The 23,037-nt window shown below is 46.0% G+C and overlaps 1 protein-coding gene across 2 annotated transcripts in view; it reads left to right on the forward strand.

The window, feature by feature from the left end:
- The window catches only part of LOC132331499 (vesicle-associated membrane protein 2-like), a 57,430-nt gene that overhangs the window by 2,017 nt on the left and 32,376 nt on the right, over positions 1-23,037 (forward strand). The window contains exon 2 of one of the 2 annotated variants that reach the window (XM_059854917.1): positions 17,274-17,372. The exons of the other annotated variant lie outside the window; for it this stretch is intronic. Coding sequence (XP_059710900.1) covers positions 17,274-17,372 — 99 coding nt within the window. The remainder of the gene's footprint in view (positions 1-17,273; positions 17,373-23,037) is intronic. 2 annotated transcript variants of the gene reach the window in all.

The raw sequence follows: 23,037 nt of genomic DNA on the forward strand, positions 1-23,037 counted from the left end.
ATGTCATGTCCCAGTAGCTGCTGAGCTGCTGCTGAGGCACAGAGGTGAGTGTGGGTTGGCTCCTGCCTTGCAGCAGCAGCTGGAGCTGCCTGGCTATCAGAGCCAGCTGCTGCTGAGCACCACATGGTCTCTGGAGGTCCCTTGTCCTGCTGTGCCAGCTGTGGGCGTGCTGGGCTCCTCCTGTGCCTATGCAGACCTGCACTGACACTCAGGGTGCTGTGACTTCACTGCTGGGATAAAGATCTCCTGTCCTGGGCCAGGTGCCAGCCCCACCCAGCCCCTGTGCTGTCCCCTGCAGCAGCTTGCCAGGTTTGCTCAGGGCAGGTACAGGGCTGTGCTGAGCTGTTCCCAGAATGCTTTCTCAGTTTCCAGCTCAGAAAGAGGTCTCCAGCTTGGGGAGTGTCTGAACCTCGGGGGCGTTCTTTGTGTTTCCTGTTTCTTTGTACTTCATTTCTCCTGGTGGGCTTTGTTCTCTCAGTAAGGTGTCAGATACTCAGTTTGTAGTGTTTGGGGTGAGGAGCTGTGCAGTGTGTGGAAGCAGCTCCCTGTTGGTTTGGAGCTGACACGGAGCAGGTTCTGCCTGATCTCACTCTTGTTTTGGAAGCCAGAGAACAGTGTTCCTTATTCACTGTGTTTTCTGTGAGCCGTGGTTGTGTGTCACCCCAGCAGAGCCACACCATCCATACCAGTGGGAATCTGTGCCTGTGGCCTCTCACAGTGAGCACAACCCAGGGCAGGTGAGATCCATCCAGGTAACAGAACTTCACCTTTAGCAGGCAGAGGAGGGGGAGCTGTAACATCAATGAAATGAAATGAAATGAAAGGAGAAGGACATAAAAGGTATTTAAAGCAAGAACAGGGAAAGCTGAGACCTGCCAGTAGAGCTGGGAAAGTTGTTTCAGGTCTGAGGAAGAGCACACAAACTCATTTGGAGGATATGTGAGAAGCAGTGAAGGACAAAATGGTGCTCAGAGTTGAGGTATTCCTGGGCTTTGTTCCTGGCTGGAAAACAGGCCAAGAGCAGCAGGTGAAGTGGTGGTTTTGTCTCATTTACAATGGTCACAGCTCAGTGGGCAGTCCCATACAATAGCAACTCAAGGCATCCTGTCATCTGCTGTTCAGCCAGGTCAGTGGCCAGGCTGCAGGGTGCCTCTGACTGCACTAATGCAGCACCACGGGCTCCACTGCAGGGGACACCTTCTGTGAGACAGCAGCAAAGCACCTGGCTCCCCCCGGGGCAAAATCCCACCTCATTCCCTAGGCAGCAGTTAGAGCTTCTTAAAAAATTATTCTTGTGCTTTGTTTTAACTGGGTGGGATTAAAATAGTTCCAGCAGTAGCAGTGAGTCTGTTCTGGTTGAGTGTCTGTTCAGTTTCTCTGAGAAGAATGTTGTGACTATTGTCTCCTGTTGTCTAAAGAGCAGTACTTAGCCCTGCGTTTCTGGGCATAATTTTATAAAACTTGTCAAAATCTCCCTGCCCTTTTCTTGTACTAATCAGCAGAGACAAACAATTCAGTATAATCCCCTTCACAGTCCTGATCCCCTGCTTGCAGGGAGTTCAGTGCCTTAGAGGAGAGCACTGAGCCAGGGCATGTCCTGGGAAGGTGCAGCAAGCAGGAAATGGAGGGATGCACGTTCAGGGCTGCAGCTGTGCCAGGCTGTGTCTGTTCCTCGAGGGCTCTGTGGATCCTGGGGGCAGGGAGATGGGAGTCCCCTGGAGCTCTCAGGGTTCCTTAGCTGGTGGCCAGTGCCTCAGACCCAGCCAGCCAAGGGCAGGAGTGACATTTGCTGCCATTCTGCCTCCTCCTGCAGCCAGCCAGAGATGATGGCTTGAGGCTGGCTCCCACAACCAGGGCTGTGGAGCTGCTCTTCTCAGCTAGGGGATGAAATAGAATAGAGCTTGTAGTGAAAATAACCAGGCTGGTCTCAGAGCAGCAGGGCTGTGTACATTGGGAAGGATGTTGAGGAGTGGGAAGCAGCCCATTTTCAGCACAGCTCTGTCCTGACCCCTGTGCTGGTTCTGAGGCTCACAGGTCTCAGTAAGAGCCTTTAAGGAGTAGGAGCTGCTGTTTAATCTGCTGCCTGGAGACATCACCAGGGGGATTCATGTGTTTTATTCACTGTTGGCTTCCCCTGGCTTGCTCTCCTGTGGTGTCATGCAGACACAGATCAGCTTCATGTATTGCAACAGAAATAAATGCTGCCAGCTCACATGAAGTGTTGTTCCTCATACACTCACCTTGCCCTTTGAAGTAAGGGTGGCCCAGGTAGGTCATAAATCTTTTGGATATTTGGGTGATGAGTGTTTGAAAGCGTAGAGATCAAACTGTGTGGTGTCTTGAGGGCCTCAGCCAAGGAACTAGTCTCAGAAAGGGAGCTAATGGGAAGGGTAGGTGACAAGTGCAGGCAAAGATTGTGTCCTAATAAACATTCTTCCAAACAGGCTAATATGAAGTAGATGAAACCCAAATACATGTCGTTTGGAGATCCCTTTCCTTGTGACTTAGCTCTCCTTTGTTCTGCTGTGCATCACCACAGCTTGTTCCCCTTGACTCCCAGCTTTTTTCACAGACATCTCCAGCTGTGGAGTGACTCACAGGGCACTGAGAGTGGCTGCAGCAGCAGATGAATTGGTCTGGCAAAGGAACACTTCTCTTTCTTCAGGAACTATTTCCATAATTAATGTCTTCCTGAAGAATCAGTGAACAGGCTGTAGAGCACCAGGCAGAGCCATGTTTGTGTGCAGGTGTCTGAGAATGTTCCTGGCTGGGGGATGAACAGGCCGGGCTGAGGGGAGGAGAGGAATGGGTTCCATGCTCTCCCTCTCCTTGACTGCCACTGGGCTTTCTAGCAAGTGGCCACATCCAGGGAAAAAGGGTGGAAAGCAGGAGAAAAGAGAGAGAGACCAGTCCAGCAAAGCATCAGCTCTGTGCATTCGAGTCCTTAATGACCAGCCAGGAAACCAGAAGTGCTGAACTGCACCCTGCCCTCTGCCAGCCCGCTGGGTGCAGAGCCCATGGGAGCTGCTCCCTGGCAGCCACACGTGTGCAGCCCCAGCAGGAGCAGCACTGACAGGCACCAGGGAGCTGGGGCTGACCAGACTGTTTGTCTGGAGCACTTCCAGCTCAGAGGGACAATATTGCCTCCCCTACGTCACTGAGCACTCGCTGCTGTCATTATTCATGGCCATTACCTGCAATTAACCGGCCTGGCTTTCTGTAATGATGCAATTCCTTTTCCCTGGCTGGGGCTGAGCACTCTAAAGCCTTTTGCATTATTCACTCCAGAAGCATCAAGTGATTGCAAAGTGGGTTTTTTTAACTGCTCAGCTATGACAACCTCATGTTTTTTCAGTGTACATTAGTGAGTAACTCATTGAAATAGAGCTGTCTGTACCTTTGCAAGTGTTTTGTTGGTTGCAGTTATATTGCCACTTCTGTACTGGGTGATATACTTAGAATGGAGGTTTCTGACCAAATAATCTGAATTATGTGATCCACCTTGATCTTTTTAGATTAAAAATTTAATAAGTAAAATTAAAATATTTATATTTCGGAATAAATGAGAGAAAAATTTAATTTATCATGTGGTTTAACTTACACCTGGACTCAGTATCACAGCCTCAAAAGACAACTCTTCTGGAAAGTAGAGATTCTCCTGTGATCACCTTTTAGAAGATAAACCCCATAATGTTTCAGGAGTTGTTTTGTTTTAGTTTGGTTTTGGGGGTTTTTGAAGTACATTCTCATCTTTCTCAGCTCACTCACTGCATTGCAGTGCACTCCCAGTGTGAGCCAGCAGATGTATGGGCATGGTTTCCAGTATGTGGGCACTGCGTGTTTGGAAGCAGCAGAGAGCTGGAAGTTTGTGTTTGTGAGGGGTCTGTGCTGTGAGGGGACCCTCAGTGGAGGTTCCATTGTTTTGAAACCTGTGGAAATGGAAACCACACAGAACTGCAGCAGCCTTTGCAAGCAGCTGGAGACAGAGGCAGAGCTGCTGTGTGGTGAGAACAGCCCAGAGCTCTGATGGGTCCTGTCCCATCCAGTGGGCTCCATGGGCTGGAGTCTGAGCAGGCAAAAAGTGTCCACAAGAGTTTCCAGAACTCCCCAGGTGATCTGGAAAGGAGCTGAAGAGAAGAAACACACAGTGATAAGTGTTGAGTTGAACTCTTCTTAGTGCTTGGTACTGGAGAGGTGCTGGTTTTCTTTTAAGATGCTTCCACAAGATCCAGGTGGAGATTTATATATTGAAAATTTACATTTTTAATTAGTAATTGAAATTTGAAAAGCAAACAGTATTAAAAATGCACTCATTGTAGCAAAAGTGTGTTTTCTTATTTCTTATTCTGGAAAATGTGTTGTTACAAAATTATCAAAACACTTCTTTGCATTCAAGGAAATGAAGTTGGAAAATTTGGTTTCAAATAACTCCTTGAAGGACTCCTTGCAGTGCCTGTGTTGAGGAGAGACGTTTTGAAAATTGTTTTGGGAAATAATGAAAGGTCTGGCTGGATGGTGTCCTGAGCAAGTCCATCTAATGGGCTCTGCTTTGAACAGATGGTTGCACTAGATAATCTCCAGAGGTTGCTTCCAGCCTCGGTTCTTCTCTGGTTCTGTTTGAAAAGGTCACTCATAATTGAGTACCTTGGAGTTAATTAAACTAACATTTGGCTGTTTCCCAAACATTCAAGATCCCGACGTTTCATCCATGATAACTTTGATTTTCAACCCACTGGCAGTGGATGCCACAGAAATCCCTCTGATAGAATGGGAGAACATATGGTATTCAGGAAGGGAGGGAATGGAGGAGCTTGGAAAAATGCAGATCACTGGAATGCATTATTAAATTTGTTTTGAATGCAAAAGTTTGTGTTCTTCCCACAGAGAACAAAACCCAGATTCTCTGCAAGTGAGCTTTCTCATCTCTCATCTTCAGTGCAGGCTGCTGCAGCCTGGTGTCAGCTCCCAGCTCTCTGCAAGGGTCTCACCAGGCCCTGAGAGTCTGGGAGAAGCTTTGGAGCTGCTCCCTGGAGGTGCTGCCTTAGCAGAGCAGAGTGGTCCCTGTAATAAAACCAGATGTGTTTATAGCAAATGAGGGGGTTCAGGCCACAGCAGAGGAGGAGGAAATGTCCCTGCCACCTGCAGCACCAGGAGGGGCCACTCCCAGCAGGCAGGGAGCGCTGCTGGCCAGGGCAGGGGGGGATGCCTGGGGGGCTGCCTAGAACAGAGGCTAGACAGAGTTAAAAGAATAAAGTGGGTGTTTATTGAAGGCCTTCAACAGGCACACCTTGGGCAGTCACAGCCTCCCAGAGGCTACACCCAAGCTGGACAATGGGCACCAGTTTTTCAGACAGTTATAAGTTTGATCCATTTACATACCAGGGGTTAATTCTCCAATTACAGCTTCAGCTATTGAAGTCATTTACCCCCAGTTTGCTCCCCCCAATTCACTTTTGTTTGTACTTTTTGGGGCCTGAGGCTGTGGGGTGTCCTTGGATCCCAGGCCCAGAGGGATTGTTTTGTCTGACCAAACTGTGCAGACAGTAACTGACACTCTGTGTGGAGTTTGGAGTGATGCACTGATGCAGCAGAGGATCTGTAAAATATAAAAGCTGAAATCCTGAGGCATCATCAGAAGCTGGATGGATCCCTAGCCCAGCACCTTCCCTGCCTCTCCAGATCTTCTTCCTCATACCAGATTATTTTGTACCTCTGGAGGAGGTGAGCAGTGGGTTTCCCATGCAAGCTGCATTTCTTGCTGGCATCAGTCTCTGAACCCTCACAGGGAGTGATCCACCCAAAGTGCTCAGCTCACAGCACGGAGCCTGTGTGAGGGCAGGTGTGCATCCATGAGGGAAAGCTTTTGGGACCTGGCCTGGCCTTCTCAGCATCCCCTGCACACCCAGAAAGCCTCAGGGAGCTGGGGTGCTGTGATGTACTCAGTGCTTTTTCACACGCTGAGCTCTGGGATCGTGTGATGTGTCAGCATTTTAGAGATGTAAGGATCCTGATAAAGCTTTCCTAGAAATCATGAAAATTATTAATTATCCCTAAACCCACTTGTTATCTACTACAGGAGGTCAGTGGTTGGAAATTGCATTTGTTCATTTGAATTCACATCCAAAAATAGCTCCTCTCTGTCTGCTAGTGACTGCCCTGTGCAGGTCCACAGTCAGAGTGTGCTGCAGCAAGGCAGAGGACACAGCCCTGCTCTGCTGGCCCCCTCCAGCTGGTGGCACAGACTGTGCATGGGGCAGTGTTCTGTGCATTATTTTGGAGTTTGGAGGGGGATTCTGTGCCTGTGCATTCCTTCCTGCTGTCAGTGATCCTGAGCAGTACAAAAAGAAGAGACAAAACTCTCTCATCCCCTCTCCCCCTCACTGTCTTTAGGCTGACTTGTGGGAACTGAACTGAACTTGTTTCTGAGCTGAACTTGTTTCTGAACTGCAGCTGGGTCTGCTGGTAGCTCTGACAGATTCCCCTCACACATCTGCAGCAGAATCCACTTCCAGGTGTGCCCAGAGACAGCACCTGCAGCCAGCACCTGGCAGCCTGTGACAGTTCAGGGGGGAGAGGGGAAGGGAAGCAAAGGAAAAAAGAGCTTTAATCAACAGCAGCAAAGCCATCCCCAGGGCACTGAGTGACAGAGCAGCCCTTCCAGAAGGCTCTGGGTGCTGGGCTGATTCCTGCACCTCAGAGGGTGATGGGGTTTGGGGTGTGGTGGTGACCCCTGTCCCACTGGCTCACCCAGGGTTTGAAGGCAGAATTTGCTGAGCTGGTGTCAATGCCGAGAGCATTTCTGCTGATTGGCACCTGGGGCAGCTCACCTGGGGGTGAGCACTGCCAGGATGAATCAGCAGAAATCCTCCTGGAAGCCACTGACAGCCTGGATATCCCAAGTGTTCAGCAGGGATCCCAGCAGGCTATAAAAGTCTGCTTGTGAAATGTTTGACTTCTTCTTTCCAGCAGGGAGCTGTACAGTCATTCCCTGACAGCTGAGCTGCTCTCCCACACACACGGGAAGATCACACAATGATATTTTTCAGCAACTTTGTTTACTAGATGATACAAATACAAAAATATTTCAAGTCACTTAACACCTTGATGCTTTTTTTTTTTTTTGCACTGAACATTTTAGGGAGATGGGGGAGGGAATGGGAAGGCAGAATGTGCCCCACACCTGGGGCATGCTGGCAGGAATGACATTTTCCACATCAGTCTCATTGCTGCATGTCCATGAATGATGTGTTCTCTTGTATTCTGTCCCTGTGACTGATCTGTGGCCTCAGCAGCAGCAATGTTGCAGCACAGACCTTTCCCTCAGCCTGTTCATGGCCCTTGCAGTGACAATCACTTTTATGCACTTGACTCTAGGGAAGAATGAGCAGATTTGATTAAGTTCTGTGCAGACTGAGATGTCTTAGCAGTAGAATGATCTCCTAACAGAAATCACAGCTGACAGGTGCTTTTCTTGTTTAACCCCCACCTGGCAAAGCCAGTTAGGCACAATGCATTTGGTGTTTTTCTTGTTGCTGACTCCCAGAGAGCTGCTTGCTCAAGAGCTCCTTCACCAGCACAGCTGTGGAAACAAATCCTGCTCAGTCCTGGTCTGCCTGTGCCAGCCCCTCCTGTCCCAGGGCAGCCTGGAGGGTGAAACCTGTCATGCAGAAAGGACTTGGAGTAAAACAAAACAATCAGAGTCAAACATGAAATATTTGGGCAGAAGGAAGAACAACTCCAAGTGTTTGTGTGTATGGGTCAAGAGAGGGTCTGCACCTTGGAGAGGGAGACAGGGACCCCACAGAACAGAGCTCCTCTGGAAAGCCTTGGAAAAGGAGACAAGGAACCCACACAGCAGAGCTCCTCTCTGGAACCCTGGAGAGAGAAAAAAGGAACCCTCAGAGCAGAGCACCTCTGAAAAACCTTGGAGAGGGAAACAAGGAACCCACAAAGCAAAATTCCTCTGGAAAACCTTGGAAAAGGAGACAAGGAACCAACAAAGCAGAGCTGATCTGGAAAACCTTGGAGAGAGAAAAAAGGAACCCACAGAGCAAAATTCCTCTGAAAAACCTTGGAAAAGGAGACAAGGAACCCACAAAGCAGAGTTCCTCTCTGGAACCTTGGAAAAAGAAACAGGAACCCCACAGAGCAGAGTTCCTCCCTAGAACTCCCCATTCCTGTGTGCTGGCAGTGACCAAGGGGCTCCAGGATTTCTCAGCACTCTCTGTGGTCCTGGAGGAATCTGCAGGTCCTTTTCCAGGGGAAGAACTCCAGCAGTCACACTGCTGGTGGCGCTGAGGGGCTGCAAGCCCCTGAGGGGATGAAGAGCTCAAAGGGAAAAGGGGTGCAGGAGGTCAGATCTGTGTGGGAAGGCAAAGCCAGAACCCCCAGAAGGTGGCTGCTGACTCTGCTGACTGAATCAGGCTCAGCTCAGAGCCAGATCCTTCTGCACAAGGTGCTTTCCCTCTGGGCACTGCAGGAGCACTGCACAGTGTGAAGGGAAACATTAGAAAAGTAGCCAAGAGTAGTTTAGAAGGTAACTCCCAATGAATTAAGCATTACTTACTTTGCTGAGTGAATGTGAAAAATCCCCAAATATTGCAAAATATTAGGTATTTAACAAAACCTAAACAGTGGCTGGCCAAATGTTCGTTTAATGTAAAACTTCACTTTTTTTCTTGTTTGTTTGTTTGGTTTGATTTGGTTTGGTGTTTTTTTTGTCGGTTGGGTTTTTTTTTGGTTGGTGGTTTTTGTGTTGTTTTGTTGTTGTTGTTGTTGGGGTGGGGTTTTTTTTTGGGGGGGGGGTTTGTTTGTTTGTTTGTCCTTTGGTGCTGGTGCTTGTTTCTGGGTCTGTTCTGGTACTTCTTTGTGTGTTTACAGCAAAGGCAGCTGTTTCCTCCAAGTGGAGCAGAGTGTTTGTGCTTCACTGTTTGGGAACATGTCATCATTTGTAAAACCCCTCTAGTGGAAGGGATCTTTTGCAGTGGCTGACGTTGATTTCTGTTGTCTCTGTTTTGCTTTGAAATTGATGGGGCAGGTTGCTGGTGGGATTTTGCAGGTAAATGATGAAGGAGTAGCAACAGGAACATCCTGTCAGCCTGTCAGTCAGGAGACAGGATTGCAGTAATTCCTTTGTGTTATCAGGTGAACAAAGGGAATCCCTCTGCTCTGAGCTACAATTTCCATTAATTTGGTCAAAGTACAATAATCTGCATTTATTCTTCTTGGCTGTCTCTTGGAGAGAATAAACTAGGCAAACTCTGCCCATTCTTTCATAACAGAACAGACTGGATGTGGGCTGGGGTCAGAAGAAAATTAATTTAGAATATGTGAGGGATTGAGGTGAGGGCCTCAACTCTTTCTTACAGAACCTTTGAATTTCTGAACAGCCTTTGCATTTTCTGTTCTGACAAGATCCTACCTGGCAAATCCCTTTTTTGGGAGCAGCAGAGATAACTGAGAATTGTCATGATGGACAAGGCTTCTTTTCCTCTGCCCTGAGATGCCAAGTGAGAGCACCAAAAGTGCCTCAGCATTTGTGTGAGGATGTGAGAGCTGCTGTGACTCTCAGCAGGCCTGGGTGCATAGTTCCCTCTCAGGATGGAGACCTGACATTGTAAACAGAGCTCTGTCTCTCTCCAAACTTCCTGAAGGAGCATCCAGGACTCCAGATATGCCTGCTGAGAACATGCAGGGACAGAGGGGGGTGGTGTGGGGCCACCCCTTCAGTCAGAGCTCCTCAGCACAGGCTGAGTCTGCACTGACACGGGCAGTGAGGGCAAACAGCATTTGTGCCCTGCTGAAATCAAACCAGGACAGATCTGTGCATGCAGGAGCTTTGCCTGAGCCATGCCTCTGCTGCCCATGTGTGTCCATCAGCCCTGCAGCAGGGCTGGCTCAGGAGCAGGCTTGGGCATAGAGGAGATTGCTGCTGCTTCCTTCTGGCTGCAGCCACAGAGAGGCTGAGAGAGGGGGACACGAGGACAGCCTGGCTGGGATGTGCAGAAATCACTCTGCCTCTCTGTTGTGCAGAGAATGAAATCACTGCTGTCTCTGCCTTCTGTCTGCAAAGCACAACAAAGGGAAGAAGAAGAAACAAGAAAAGGACTTTGGTCATCTTCAATTATTAAACCATTGCCCAAGTAGTGGGAGCTTGTTTGGAGCTGGGAACTCCTTATAGGTACTGCCATAACCAAAGCAGGGCTCTTCTTGAGAAGCCTTTACTTCTTAAAGCCTTTACTTGTGGTGCATTTTGTATTTCTAAATAGCTATGTGATTTTTTTGTACATAGAACTTGCTCTTGGGTGTGTCAAAGTGCTCAGGGTGCACAGCTCACATAGATCACATAGATCAGAGATCACAAAGACAAGTTGGCCTTACAAGGATTAAGAGAAGATATTAACACTCCACAAGAAGTGTGAGGTTTTAGGTGGGAAGATATTCAGCACAGGAACAAACACCTCTGCCTGGGAGCATGCAGATGGTTTTTTTTCAAATTGCTGCTATTTATAAAGACAGTTGCTTTGTGCAAATGTGTATAAAGAAAGATCAATTCAGAATTTTCCATGATGCTGTGCTATTTTACATATGAGCATTATGATTTCAAGCATGTTCTGTTTGACAATGCAGTGTTTTGTTCTTTCTTTGGAAATCAAGCCCTGAGAGGCTGGTGGTTTTTCTGTGTGTGTGCATTAGTTGGCTTGTTTTGGGATTGGAAATTTGTTCTGTTTGTTGTTCAGAATATCTACAATGGAGAAGTTACTTGACAAATTTAAATGCTGGAATTTAACATTTTGTTTTTGGGGCCTCATCTCCAGTCCACTGGGGTGGTTCCTGTCCAGGCTGGGGATCTGGCTTTGCAGAGATCTTTTTTTTTTTTTGTTGCCAGGGGCACTTTGCTGTACCCAGGATGTGCTGCTGGTGCTCACTCTCTCCATGTGGAAGTATCATTTGTAGCAAGTCCAATGGCAGCAAACCAGGAGCAATTATTTTAAGTTTGTGCCCACAGCATCAGAGAAATGGAGAATTTATTTCACAGAAGGACAGTGGGTGACCCCTGCCTGCACAGAATGTGGCCCTCTTCATAGAAGAGGAAAATCCTGGGCTGTAATAATACAATACCATCCCAGGTGGGAGAGGATGCATCCAGCATCCTTCTCTTGCCTGTCTGTCCCCAGTCATGTAAATGTAAGGAAAGCAAACTGATTCTTGCAATGCTGGCAACCTCAGCACTGCACAGATTTACACAAGAGAAACACTGACAAATGAACCAAAGAAGAATTAAAATCTCCTTGGAAAACTAAGGCAAATGTAGCCATGTAGAATATATTTTATGGATTCCTTCAGAATAACAACTGTTGGTCTAGGACTGACCTTTGAATATCTTTGCTCTCCTGTAACTATTTTGCCTCACAAAACCTTCTGTGGAGTGAATTTGCTCCAGCAGTGTGTACACAATGTTTGTCCTTTAGATTTTACATCAGAGGCCACATCTTGTGTCATCAGGAATAAACTTGCCTGGCTTGGTTCTAATTTGAAATTTGAGTTCTTAAATGTTCAAAATTAAAAAAAAAAAAAATTAAAAAGACAGGGAAAAATAAGCATCATGCTGGGACATCTGAATGGAACAGAGCCTGTGGACTGGGGAAAATATCTTCTGACTAGAAAAGATCTTTGAAGAGAGAAAATAAATTCCCTATGGAAAGATCAAAGCATATGAAGGTAATGGATTATGACAAGGTAAAAAAACACCTGGAGAAAATAGTTAGTTCAAACATAAAAGAGGGGAATAGGAAGGAGTAGGGTTTTTTGTTGGAGATAAAGGGTAGTTAGATGGCTGGCTAAGTACTCGAGATTATATGTTGTAGCTAAAGGGTTATTAGTGGCAATTGGGACTCTTTCCTGTCTGGTGCAGCTTCCACTTCTGTGGTGTCAAAATAACCTTGGAGCTGCAGTCCTAAATCCCTGCTCTATTGCAGTGCCCTGTGCTCTGTGTGGTGAATGCAGCCTGATGCACCCTGCACCGCAAACAGATCCTGACAGGCTGACAAGAGACTGACATAATTGTAATAACTCTTAAAAAAAGTCACTTTAATAGTCTGAGCAGGTCCTGCCAGGCTCAGACACAGCATGGGGTTTATCCCAGAAAGAAAGGCAGAAATGCATCTGGTGAGCCAGGAAATGTTCATGGCTGCAGAGCTCTGGGGAAAAGCCTTGGTTCAGGTTATGTCAGCAGAGATGCCCTGCCCTGCTGGATCCCCTGCCCTGCTGCTCCAGCCTCACTCTATGCTGCAGCTCTCCTGTGTCACAGCCACACAGCCCCAGGAGCTGGAGCTGAGCAGCAGAGCTAGGTCTCCAGGATCTCCCTCTCAGTGGCACATCAGGGGGAGTCAGGCTTTGCCATGCCTCCAGGAGCTGAGATCAGTGACTCTGCTGGGCCCAGCAGAGCTGCACCTTATTGTCCTGTTCTTCTCCCATTTGTCCCTGAGCCTCTGCACAAAGCAGCAGTGCCAGGGTTTGTGCCAGGCTTCACCTGAGCCAGGAGTTAGCTGCCCTGAGCACAGAGTGCTGGATTGCCTGAGACACTCAGAGCACCTGCAGGGGTTGCTGCTGGCCCCTCTGGTTTATTGCTCCGATGTTGGAGCATCCCACAAACCTGCTGCTTGTTTCCTTTATTGCCATCCTGCCTAAACAACACTCAGTGCCCCTCAGCAGCACTTGCCTGCCCTCTCTCTTGGGTCACTTGCTCCTTTGCCTTTTCAGTTTTTAAGGAACAACCTGCCCCTCTTGTTTTTGCAGAAGTTCATTTGGGCAAAGGCAGCAGGTTTGTACAGTGGCCCTAAGGAAGGGTCACTGTGAGTTTATTTGTGTGTGTCACCTCTGTGCTGCTGCTCTGATGGGAGCTGAGCAATGCTGGGGTGCACTGCATCAGCACAGCCCATGGGTGCTGTGCTGTGGGCATTGCTGAGGGAGGGGTGTTCTTACCTGCTGGGCAGAGAGGGAGATAAAGGCCCTGGAAAATCCCAGCTGTGAGAAATAGCTACTCACTTTTCATAGTTTAGAAAGGTTTATTAAACTTTATCAAAAATACAACAGAAGACTGAATAAAGAAAAAAGGAGCTTTTGCTGGGAGCAAAAGATTTTCCCTGCCATGTGCTCAGCCCCCTCACAAAGGAGGTTTTTCCCTTTTTAACCCTTTAACCCCTCCCAAAGTTCTATCCATCAAGCCCTTCTTCACTGTCCAGTGGTGGAGATCTCTTCCCCAAATTGATTTGAGCTCAGGTGTTCCATAGTGACAAGCCAGCCCTCCCAGATGTCCTCTGATAACCACGTGAGGGGGTACAACATAACTATAAATCTATAAAACTTTTCTTAGCCTATACACATGATATTTGTCTGTTAATTGTGAGAGTCAATCATTGCATTACCCATCTATCACACAGCCCTGGCTCCTCCTTAGCACTGCCTGTGCTTTGTGGGGGCTCCTCTGCTCTTCTAAGAACAGCCTAAACTGATGTAGTGTTTGTTGCTTCCAGCTCACAGGCAACTTAGAATGAAAAAAAAAAAAAAAAAAACTAAATTAAAAATAAAATTCTAAGCCTTTCTTTTGGTTAGACAGTTTGACTTTAAGCAAGAGCAGCTGCAAGAGCAATCTCTCATCTGTCCCCATGACCAGAAGGAATTACAGAAAGGAATAGATCTCAGTGGGTGCATGGTCCAGAAGGAATGGAGCAACATGAGTGCAAAATTCAGCCTTTAATAGCAAAGCACTGCTATCTTCTGTTCTCTCAAGGTCTTGTTTAGTTTGGCAAAGTATAAACAAACCCCAAGAAGTTATGGGAAGTAGATGCAGCAAGACTGGTTTGGGTAGAACAAATGGTTTTGATGAGAGATGTTATTGCTCTGGAAATAAGAAGATAAGAGACCTTGAGCTGAATATTTGATATTCAGAATTCCTGGTAGCAGGATGCCAACAGAATTTCACACGAGTCAGGGCCACAGAGTGACTGAGGCAGGATGTCAAGAGCTGTCACAGTGTTGAGCCCTTTGCCAGCTCCCAGTGTGAGGCCATGCTGTTCCCACCTTTTCTGGGATGCTCTGTCATGATCCTTCCTGTGTCATGAGAAAATTGTGCACTTTGTTGTGTCTGGCACCGCTTTTTAGTTGTGTTTTGGGTGGGGTTTTTTTGGGGTTTTTTGTTTGTTTTTTTGGGGTTTTTTTTCTTTTTTTTTTTCTTTTTGTATAATCATGCTGTCTTAGTTCACAGCTAAGCTTAGAAACCAGTCCTAAAATTTCAGTTTTCAACCCTTCTTTTACCCTGGTGCCCCTGTGCAGAGCAGCAGTCCCAGTGGCAGCCCCTGGCACTCTGTTCCTGCCAGGCCCACAGCAGCAGGTCCAAGGGAGTGCAGCTCCCAAAGATGCAGTGACTCCTCCTCCTGCAGCTCCTCCTGTTTCACTCACCTCTGAGGGGCATTCCTTTTGGTCACTTTTGTCACTTTACCATCAGTCACGTCCATGGCTGTGTAGAGGATGACAGCACACACATTGCTGCTGCAGCAGGTATCATAAAATAAAAGGTGGGATAAAAGCAAGAATTAGCTGTGAACATTTTGAAAAACCAGCCTTCCTGTCTCACATCGTTGTTCCACTGTGAACAACACATTTGGCCACCTGGGCTTCTTCTCCTCTCATGGTTGGGAAGAAAACATATGGGATAAGAAAGCAGCAGCAACTCAGTTTTCATTTGAGGAAGGAAATAGAGTGGATCATTCTGAAGCCATCGGCTCCAAGGGAGGAAAATCTGAATTATTAACAGCATATTTAAACATGATGGGTGCTGACACCTTCATCTCTTATTTTTACTGCCATGGATTTTCTTCACATGCAGTGAGAGAATTTACACTTCAGGAACTGTGAATGGTTTCATGCTTCCTACCCATTTTTAGCTGCCTAATTTATGGAAAGCCATTACTAGGTGAGTCACTGGTTTCACAGGATTAGTGTGGCTGAGATAGAGCTTTGGGTGTTCCTTTAATTTCCATATTTGCTTGAAAGGAGCATCAGATCCACATTGAAACTGTTATTGTTTGGTATAACAGAGGAGAGTTCAGAGTCTCTGCTCTCCTTGATCATGTGCAAATACTGAGGAGATGCTCCCTGTCCCTACAAGGAGCTAAACAAACGATATTTTTATCTGCATTCTAGATGCTCTGAGTCAGGGTGGCTCATTGCTCAGAGCTTGTGCCTAATTGGATGGGAATTCAGTAATTCCAAAGATTACAAACCAAGCAATCCTGGGAATCTCACTGTAAATCTCCCTTTAAAGAACTAATTGCAGAAGTACATTTACTCTCTGGTTGGTCTTGTTGAGAAGTAGACATTGACAAGTTAAAAATGTAATGTGCAAGCCTTACACAGGGTAAGGGCTGAGGGTGGGAGTTTTCCCCTCATAATAAAGGAATTGGGGGGAAATACGTTTGGGCTGTCTGGATCAGGAATGTAACAGGAGAAGATGCAGAGTGTGAAATAAGCACTGAACAAGAGGCAGATTTCCTAGCCAATACTCTTTGTAATAAATAACTCAGAAATATTTGTTCAGTTTAGACAGCAAACTCCAGCAGGCAGTAATAGATAAAATTTAAAGGAAATCCTGTATTGATTTTTTAAAGCTAATTTACTCATCTGTAAACCTCTAAAGTTGTGGCAAAAGGCACGTGTTACTTACCTCTCACCCAGTTACAAGCTCTGAAAAAAACCACAAAGCTCTTCATAGCAGTGCTGGAAGATTGGTATTTTTGCTGGATAAATTCTGAGGCAGATCTTCAGCTGCTACAAAGAGAAGTGAAAGAAGAAAAAAAGAAAAGCCCCAGCTTTTCTTTTTTTCTAATGAAAGACCTCTTGTGTATGAGCTACCCACCTCTTTTCCCTCTGGATTTAAAAATGCTTAAGAGATTTTAAAAACCAATGGAAACAAGTACAACAGTGGCTGATGTGCATAAGGTTGGGAGACAATCAGTGATCAGTGGCTCGTTAATGCTAAATTACAGAAACTAAAGATCCATCATGGTAATCAGCTGGTGTCTGTACATGTTTTCATGTGTACCCCCCAGTGTGTGATTTTGAAAGAGTTGTTAGGAAATTAATTCAAAATTAAACTCTTAAAACCTGTCATCAAACTGATCACAAGAGCATGTACTTGCCTGCATATTCACCAATAAACATTCTTTGGCTCCTCTTTTACTGTGTGAGCCTGTGGTGAAATGGAGCTCCTTGGCATTGACTTCTGCAAGAAGATTCAAAGTACTTGGAGTATTTAGAATTGAATTGTTCCATGGTGCCTTTCCAGTAGGATCTTTCTTAATGGAAATGTCTTTGGACTCCATATTCAGTGGCCATACATCTCGATTTTCAGGCAAGTATTTTTAATTTTCTTCTGAACAGAGATCAATATGAGCATTTGTGGGGGCTTCTTTTATTTGTACTTTCCAAGCACCCCACATTTTTCATGTTGCTTCATTCAGGGCAGCTGAGTGACTGAATGCAGAGGAAAAGCAGAGCAACAGCATTCCTTGGAAGCTGAATGATTGCTGCTCATGTCTTACAGCACTTTTACATAAAACGAGCAGTGTCCTCCCGTGGGAGGTTGAGGTGGAAAACTGAGGAGCAAAAGCAACAGCAGAGGCTAAAAAGAGATGCATGCCAGGGTTTTAAATGGTGCTGGCTTTGGCCAGCCTTTCCAGGGAGATGCAGTTTGTGTGACTTTTACCATCCTGCTAAACTCGATGGAGAGGGAAAAGCTCAGAGATGCAGATTTTAGATTCCTGTGGAAGATCAGTAGGCAGGTGGAGGGGAGGCCCAGGACTGGTGCCAGCTGAGGAGGAGTGGGCAGGAGCAGCTCAGGGCCTCTCCCTGCTGCTGCAGCTGTGGTGGGACCTCAGCTCAGCTGTGCTGGGGCTGCTTGAAGGCAGAGGCTGGAGCAGGGCCGGGCATGGGGCAGGAGCCGCAGGAATTGCAGCTGAGCAAGTCTTGCCAGGTGGTAACAGAGGTAAGTGTAGCCTTCTCTGTGGCCACGGGAGCTGGACAGTGCCGGCTAGCCGCTCCCGTGGCCAGAGGTGGCCCCAAGATCGGCCAGTGCCGGGCTCTCTCCGGAACCCCGGGGTAGCGGTGCTGTCTGCAGCCTGGGTGGCGCAGGCGGGAGTGCGGCTGCGAGGTCCCGAGATGAAGGAAGGAGAGAGCGGACACTTGCATGGACGCCAAGGAGCTTTATTTCCCAGGCGGGACCAGGGACGGTGCCAGAGGAGGACGGCTCGGGGAGGCACTGGTAAAGGGAGTGGACATGAAAGGACGAGACACGAGGTGACCAACAAACGAAGGTCAGGGCAGGGGCGCGGGATACAGCTGGATCAATGAGGATCACACAGGGGAGGGAAGAGGCTCTGGAGGCAAATCATACATCGAGTAAGGGATGATTGACACGGAGAATTCTCCAAATAAAAGGGGGGGGGGGGTGGTTACAATGACAGGGGAAGCGGGCAGGAGCAGGAGGGAGGAAATAAACTATAAGGGCATAAAGGGAAGGATCAAGGGATCAGTCTTCCTGAGGGACAAGCCATTGGCGGGAAAACAAGGGGTAAACAACTTCGGGAGAAACCATTGTGAGGGGAGTACATGGGGGGAACCGAGGGCCAAACCATATTTTTAACCTATAAAAGGGATAACCAACTTTACAACCGAACTCATTTAAACATTTTTAAAACACACGACGCCACAGGTAAGCTCAAGGTGTTGGGTGACTGGGGAGGGATGTAGAATTTTGGGGATGCAGCCAGGCTTTATTGGTTTAGTTCCTCCTGGAACAGTTCATAATGCAGCACTAAAGGTTCTTTTTGCTGGCAATTATAACATCATAAAGCGGGGGATAAATGGAATAATTGTTGTGGGATAAGGCTCAGTGTCAATAACAGCTCCTAGGGAACCCTAACCCCAAAAAAGGCAGAAATTGATGCAAAGTGAAAAGGTGTGATAATATACTATGAGAGTTTGTTTTATAAATAAATAGGCCAGTGGATTGAGTATTTGTCCTGCATTGATGCATTTCATTTCCAAGCAAACTAACATACAAATGATAAAAAATGGAAATATTCTTTCCTTTTGCACACTGACTCTTGTCTCCAGTTGCACAGAGGAAGCTGCAGGGGTGAGATGGAGCTGCAGCCCCTGCTCAGAGCCCCTTGGACATTGCCTGATAGACTCTGGAGTTTGACAGTAATATTTATGTAATTGCTTTATTAAGGAGGTGACAGGCTGCTGAATTTGCTGTCACTCTTTCTGCATGAGTTAAACCAAAGCTGTGTGACTGGGGCCTGCTCACTGACAGAATGCTCTGAATTTACATGATTGGAAAGTTCTTCAGATTAAAAGCAATTCATCAAGGCATTTCTCAGCAGGAAAACACCCGTGTCAGATTAGCCCCTTTCCCTCTATGATGGCAGGAGTAATCCTGCTGAATTCAAGCAAAATCTCTGAACTACCTGCACAAACCATCAGGTGGGGAGTTGCATAATGTCTGTAATTAATCCCTGATGTAAAACTCTGCATGTTCAAGATTGAAGGCTGAGCTGAAGTTCTTTCAAAACAAAACAACCAGAAAAAGACAACAACAACAAAAATCCAAAACAGAAAAAAAAACCCTCAAAAAACCCCAAGCAAAACACCAAAACAGCAACAAACCCCCCCCCCATACAAAGTGGGGTACTACAAAATTCAGAAAAAGAAACTTTTTCAGAAAATTGGGCCATTCAAATCTATTGAATCCCATTAAATGTTAGTAAAAATCTTCATTAAAAATGTTTAGCAAAAGGTGTCAGGAAAGGTTCTTATTCTGGAGCTGCTCAGGAAGGCTTTACATGGAAGCAAGCTGCAGCTTCTCTGGAGAGTTGCCATTAAAGGTTCTTATGGGGTGCCAGAATATCAAAAACCACTCCCAAAGTGTTCTTTTATGCTGGTTGGAAGCTCCTGGAAGTGTTGCTAGAAATCCATATGGGCAGGGGGTGCATTGCATCTGATGCTGCTGGGAGTGCAACAAAATCATTGCAACTCTAAAGAGCTTGCACTTGTTAAAAAGCTGTGCAGTCACTTCTAATATTTCTAATATTTGTTCTAATATTTGTGAGGTCCTGATTCCTCAGGAGACTGGGCGAAAGTTGGGAGTTTGGGACAGCTTTATCCAGAGGTCACAGCAGAATGCAGGAGAGGAGTGGGACACGACAGAGTTTTTCCATGGATAAAGCAAGTTGGATCCAGTTTTCCTCCTTGTGTTTGCTCCCTGTGTGAGCACAGAGTAAAAGAGAATTTGCTTTAGCCCTGCTTGGCTGGGTGCTGTTGGTGAGGCTGGGGATTATTGGCTCATTCTGGAAAGGGAATGCTGCTCTTTTCACTCCTGAAGGATTCTGTCAGTGTCCAGTGGCTGAATAAACAGGGTATGAGCAAAACAAGACCTGCAAAATCAGCCACAACCCAGAAGGTGAGATTGTTAACAAAAGTGGGGTTTTTCTACAAGTTACAGATTACATTTTGTTTACTTGAATAACCTGGATGGAGCAAGGTGGAGAGATTAGCATAATCACCAAATATGTACTTCATCTGAATTTAATTTGACAGCTATTGATAAAAATCAAAGTATTTCCTAGAAATTGATTTTTTTTTTTTCCGAGAACTGCAGCTTGGAACACAGACTAAGGCCAAAATGCCATTAAATCCTGATTTATTGTGTTGTGTAGACAGATTATTTCACAGTTTAGTTTTTTAAGCCACTACAGCTTTTTTGAATTACAGCAGGGACTAGTGTGTTGATGTTCAATTTTTTAAAATTGAAATTTAGCCTTCATTTAACCATTTAAATTGATAACCCACTAATCCTGGATCCTTGTGGCTTTGTTTGCTGGATTGGAGAATAATCTAATGTCTGACATCTCCCTGAGCTCTGGTGGTTTCTGGTTTTGAGGTACACATGCACATATATCCATGCTTATATATTTGTGGAATTACTTCAGGTTCTCAGGTAGCATAACAAACTCCTGTGCAAGTAACTTCTGTGATTTTGAAGTGAATACTGCACAGTTTATTATTTAACTTTTCAATTCAGAATTGCCTGTGAGAAGTCTGATAATCTAATTTCTCTTTTTTAATCATTTGAAAGTAATCTCTGGGAAGTTCTATTCAGTGTATTACTCACCAGCTCTTGGTTGTTTTTATTTAAAATCTCATTGTAAAAATGGAAATGTGGTCTGTTCATCTAGGCTGGACTCGTTCTGTTACTTTCTCCTCCATTTGAATGCTGGAATCCAACTTCAAAATCTTTTTTCCCAACAACTCTGTAGTTTGTCTGAGTTAAATAATTTAAATATTCACAAGCAGAAGGTCACAGACTGTAAATTTCAAGATTTTGATGAGTGTATTATTAAATTATTTGTAACAAGTTAGGTCTAATTAAGACCAGGGAATTGAATCAAAGCAGTTATAAAGAGAGGGGGCACAGAGCAGGTTAAAATGCACTGTGCCAGTGATTTCATAGGCACCTCTCCAGAATAGGTGTGGTTTTTCTATCAAGGTACAACTTTATCCAGGGAAGATTGGAAAGGAAAGATTATCCAAGGAAATTCTAGCAGGGAAAATTACTTGTATTCATTTCTGTACTGAATTCTTCTGTGGATATTCAGCCACTCTGGGCCTTCATGGATAAAATAAAGAGCTGGATTTTAAGGTTCTCATGCAGTACAAGATTTATTGTACTCACAAGTCAAAATTCTTTCTTTTCTGGGTGCCGTGGTCTCCCAGCTGATTCCTGATTGCAAGGCCTGAAATGCTGCAGGTGCATTTTGGGGACCCTGGCCCTGGGCACTGCAGAGCATCCCTGCAAGGGTTAATCTCTGTGGGGAGTTAAAAGTGCTCAGTGAGCCTCAAGGTGTGCAGCACAAATCCTGCTGGGGACAGGGACAGGGGCAGCAAACCTGGGGCAGCCCTGAAGCACCTCTCAGTCAGCCCTGGAGACAAGGGGGGGGTCAGGGGGGCCTCTCTAGTCCTTCATATCAATTTTCTCATTTCCAGTGTTGTCCTGGGGGGGGGAGAATTAAAAAAAAAAGAAATTAAAACCTCATTGAGAAGGGAATTTTCTGCCAGAAACACTCCCAGTTATGTCAAAATCAGTTGTTCACATTGGGAACTGACTGACCTTGCGTGTAGTTCCCAAAATTTTTACTATAATTCCAAACTCTAATGATTTCCTATTGCCATCTAAATAAAATCTGGGGGTTTTTACTGTTCCAACAGTAACCTATTTTTTAATTAACTTTAAGGTGCCTTTTTGGTGTGAAATGCTTGCTGCCCTGTGTCAGCAATGTGCAGGGAGCAGCCCCTGCCCAGGCCAGCACCATCAGTCTGCCAGAGCTCAAGGTGGGGCTTAGAACTGGATCCTTCTAAAGCAGGCCTGGTTCCTGGGGTGTGCTGCATTCAGTGACCCTGGTGGCTTCTGGGAGCCCTGGGCTGAGCACTGACAGGAGACTGAGCTCCACACACAGAACATCAGCCCCAGGGCAGGGACTCCTGCTCTGCAAACCTCCTGCTGCTCAGGAGCTGCTGTGATGGGAGAGCTGGGGAAGTCATGGAGAGGGAAGGGGAGAAGGGCTGGGGGCAGAGTGCTCCTGCCTGCCTGCAAGTGATGCCTCAGGATTTCAGCTTTTATATTTTACAGATCCTGTGCTGCATCAGTGCATCACTCCAAACTCCACACAGAGTGTCAGTTACTGTCTGCACAGTTTGGTCAGACAAAACAATCCCTCTGGGCCTGAGATCCAAGGACACCCCACAGCCTCAGGCACCAAAAAGTACAAACAAAAATGAGTTGGAGGGAGCAAACTGGGGGTAAATGACTTCAATAGCTGAAGCTGTAATTGCAGAATTAACCCCTGGTATGTAAATGGACCAAACTTATAATTGTCTGAAAAACTGGTGCCCATTGTCCAGCTTGGGTGTAGCCTCTGGGAGGCTGTGACTGCCCAAGGTGTGGTTGTTGAATGTGGATGTGACAGCCTGGTCAGAGAGAGAGTAAACCAGATAAGTTTTCCCAGAACTGGCCTGAGAGACTTTAGGGAGTTAAAAATAAATAATAATATCTTATTATTATAAACAGCCTGCAGGTGATGTTTTCCTTCTCTGTTTTGTTGTTTTCCTCAAAGATTATTTATAAGAAAAGCATCTTGTTAATTAACCAATCAACTAAAGTGTATTAAATAAATAACCCATCACATCCACCTAGATCAAAACAACTTATAAAAAAGAACAATTCCAAATATACAACACATTATACCAATCTGCCTTCTAGTAAGTCTGTATCATTTCTTAGTCAACAACAACAACTGAAGGCCTTCAATAAATACCTGCTTTATTCTCTTAATCTGGTCTAGCCTCTGTTCCAGGCAGCCCCTCCAGGAATCACAAGGAGCTTGTGAATGAGGGTATTTTATGTAACCATCTCACCAGGGAGGAATTTGTTTCTCCACAGATCCATGAGTTTCCATGTTCTGCCCCTCTATTGTCCATGGTATCTAGGAAAGTTAGTCATGTGTGTGGGCCTTTATTGTGTGCATTTATTTACTTATCACCACTTTCCCTTTTAAAACATCTCTTGGTTACCTAGGGAACTGGCTCCAGCCCTGCACATTCCTTCCTCTGTTTGCCAGTCAGGTGTGCCAGCTGATACCTTGGAGGGGCTACCTAGAGCAGAGGCCAGACAAGGTTCCAAGAATAAAGTGGGTATTTATTAAAGGCCTTCAATAAATACAATTTGGGCAGTGCAGAAGCCTCCCAGAGGCTACACCCAAGCTGGACAATGGGCACCAGTTTTTCAGACAATTATAAGTTTGGTCCATTTACATACCAGGGGTTAATTCTGCAATTACAGCTTCAGGTACTGAAGTCATTTACCCCCAGTTTGCTCCCCCCAATTCACTTTTGTTTGTACTTTTTGGGGCCTCAGGCCCA

This window comes from Haemorhous mexicanus, chromosome 10 (genome assembly GCF_027477595.1).
Source record: "Haemorhous mexicanus isolate bHaeMex1 chromosome 10, bHaeMex1.pri, whole genome shotgun sequence".
Taxonomy (NCBI): domain Eukaryota; kingdom Metazoa; phylum Chordata; class Aves; order Passeriformes; family Fringillidae; genus Haemorhous; species Haemorhous mexicanus.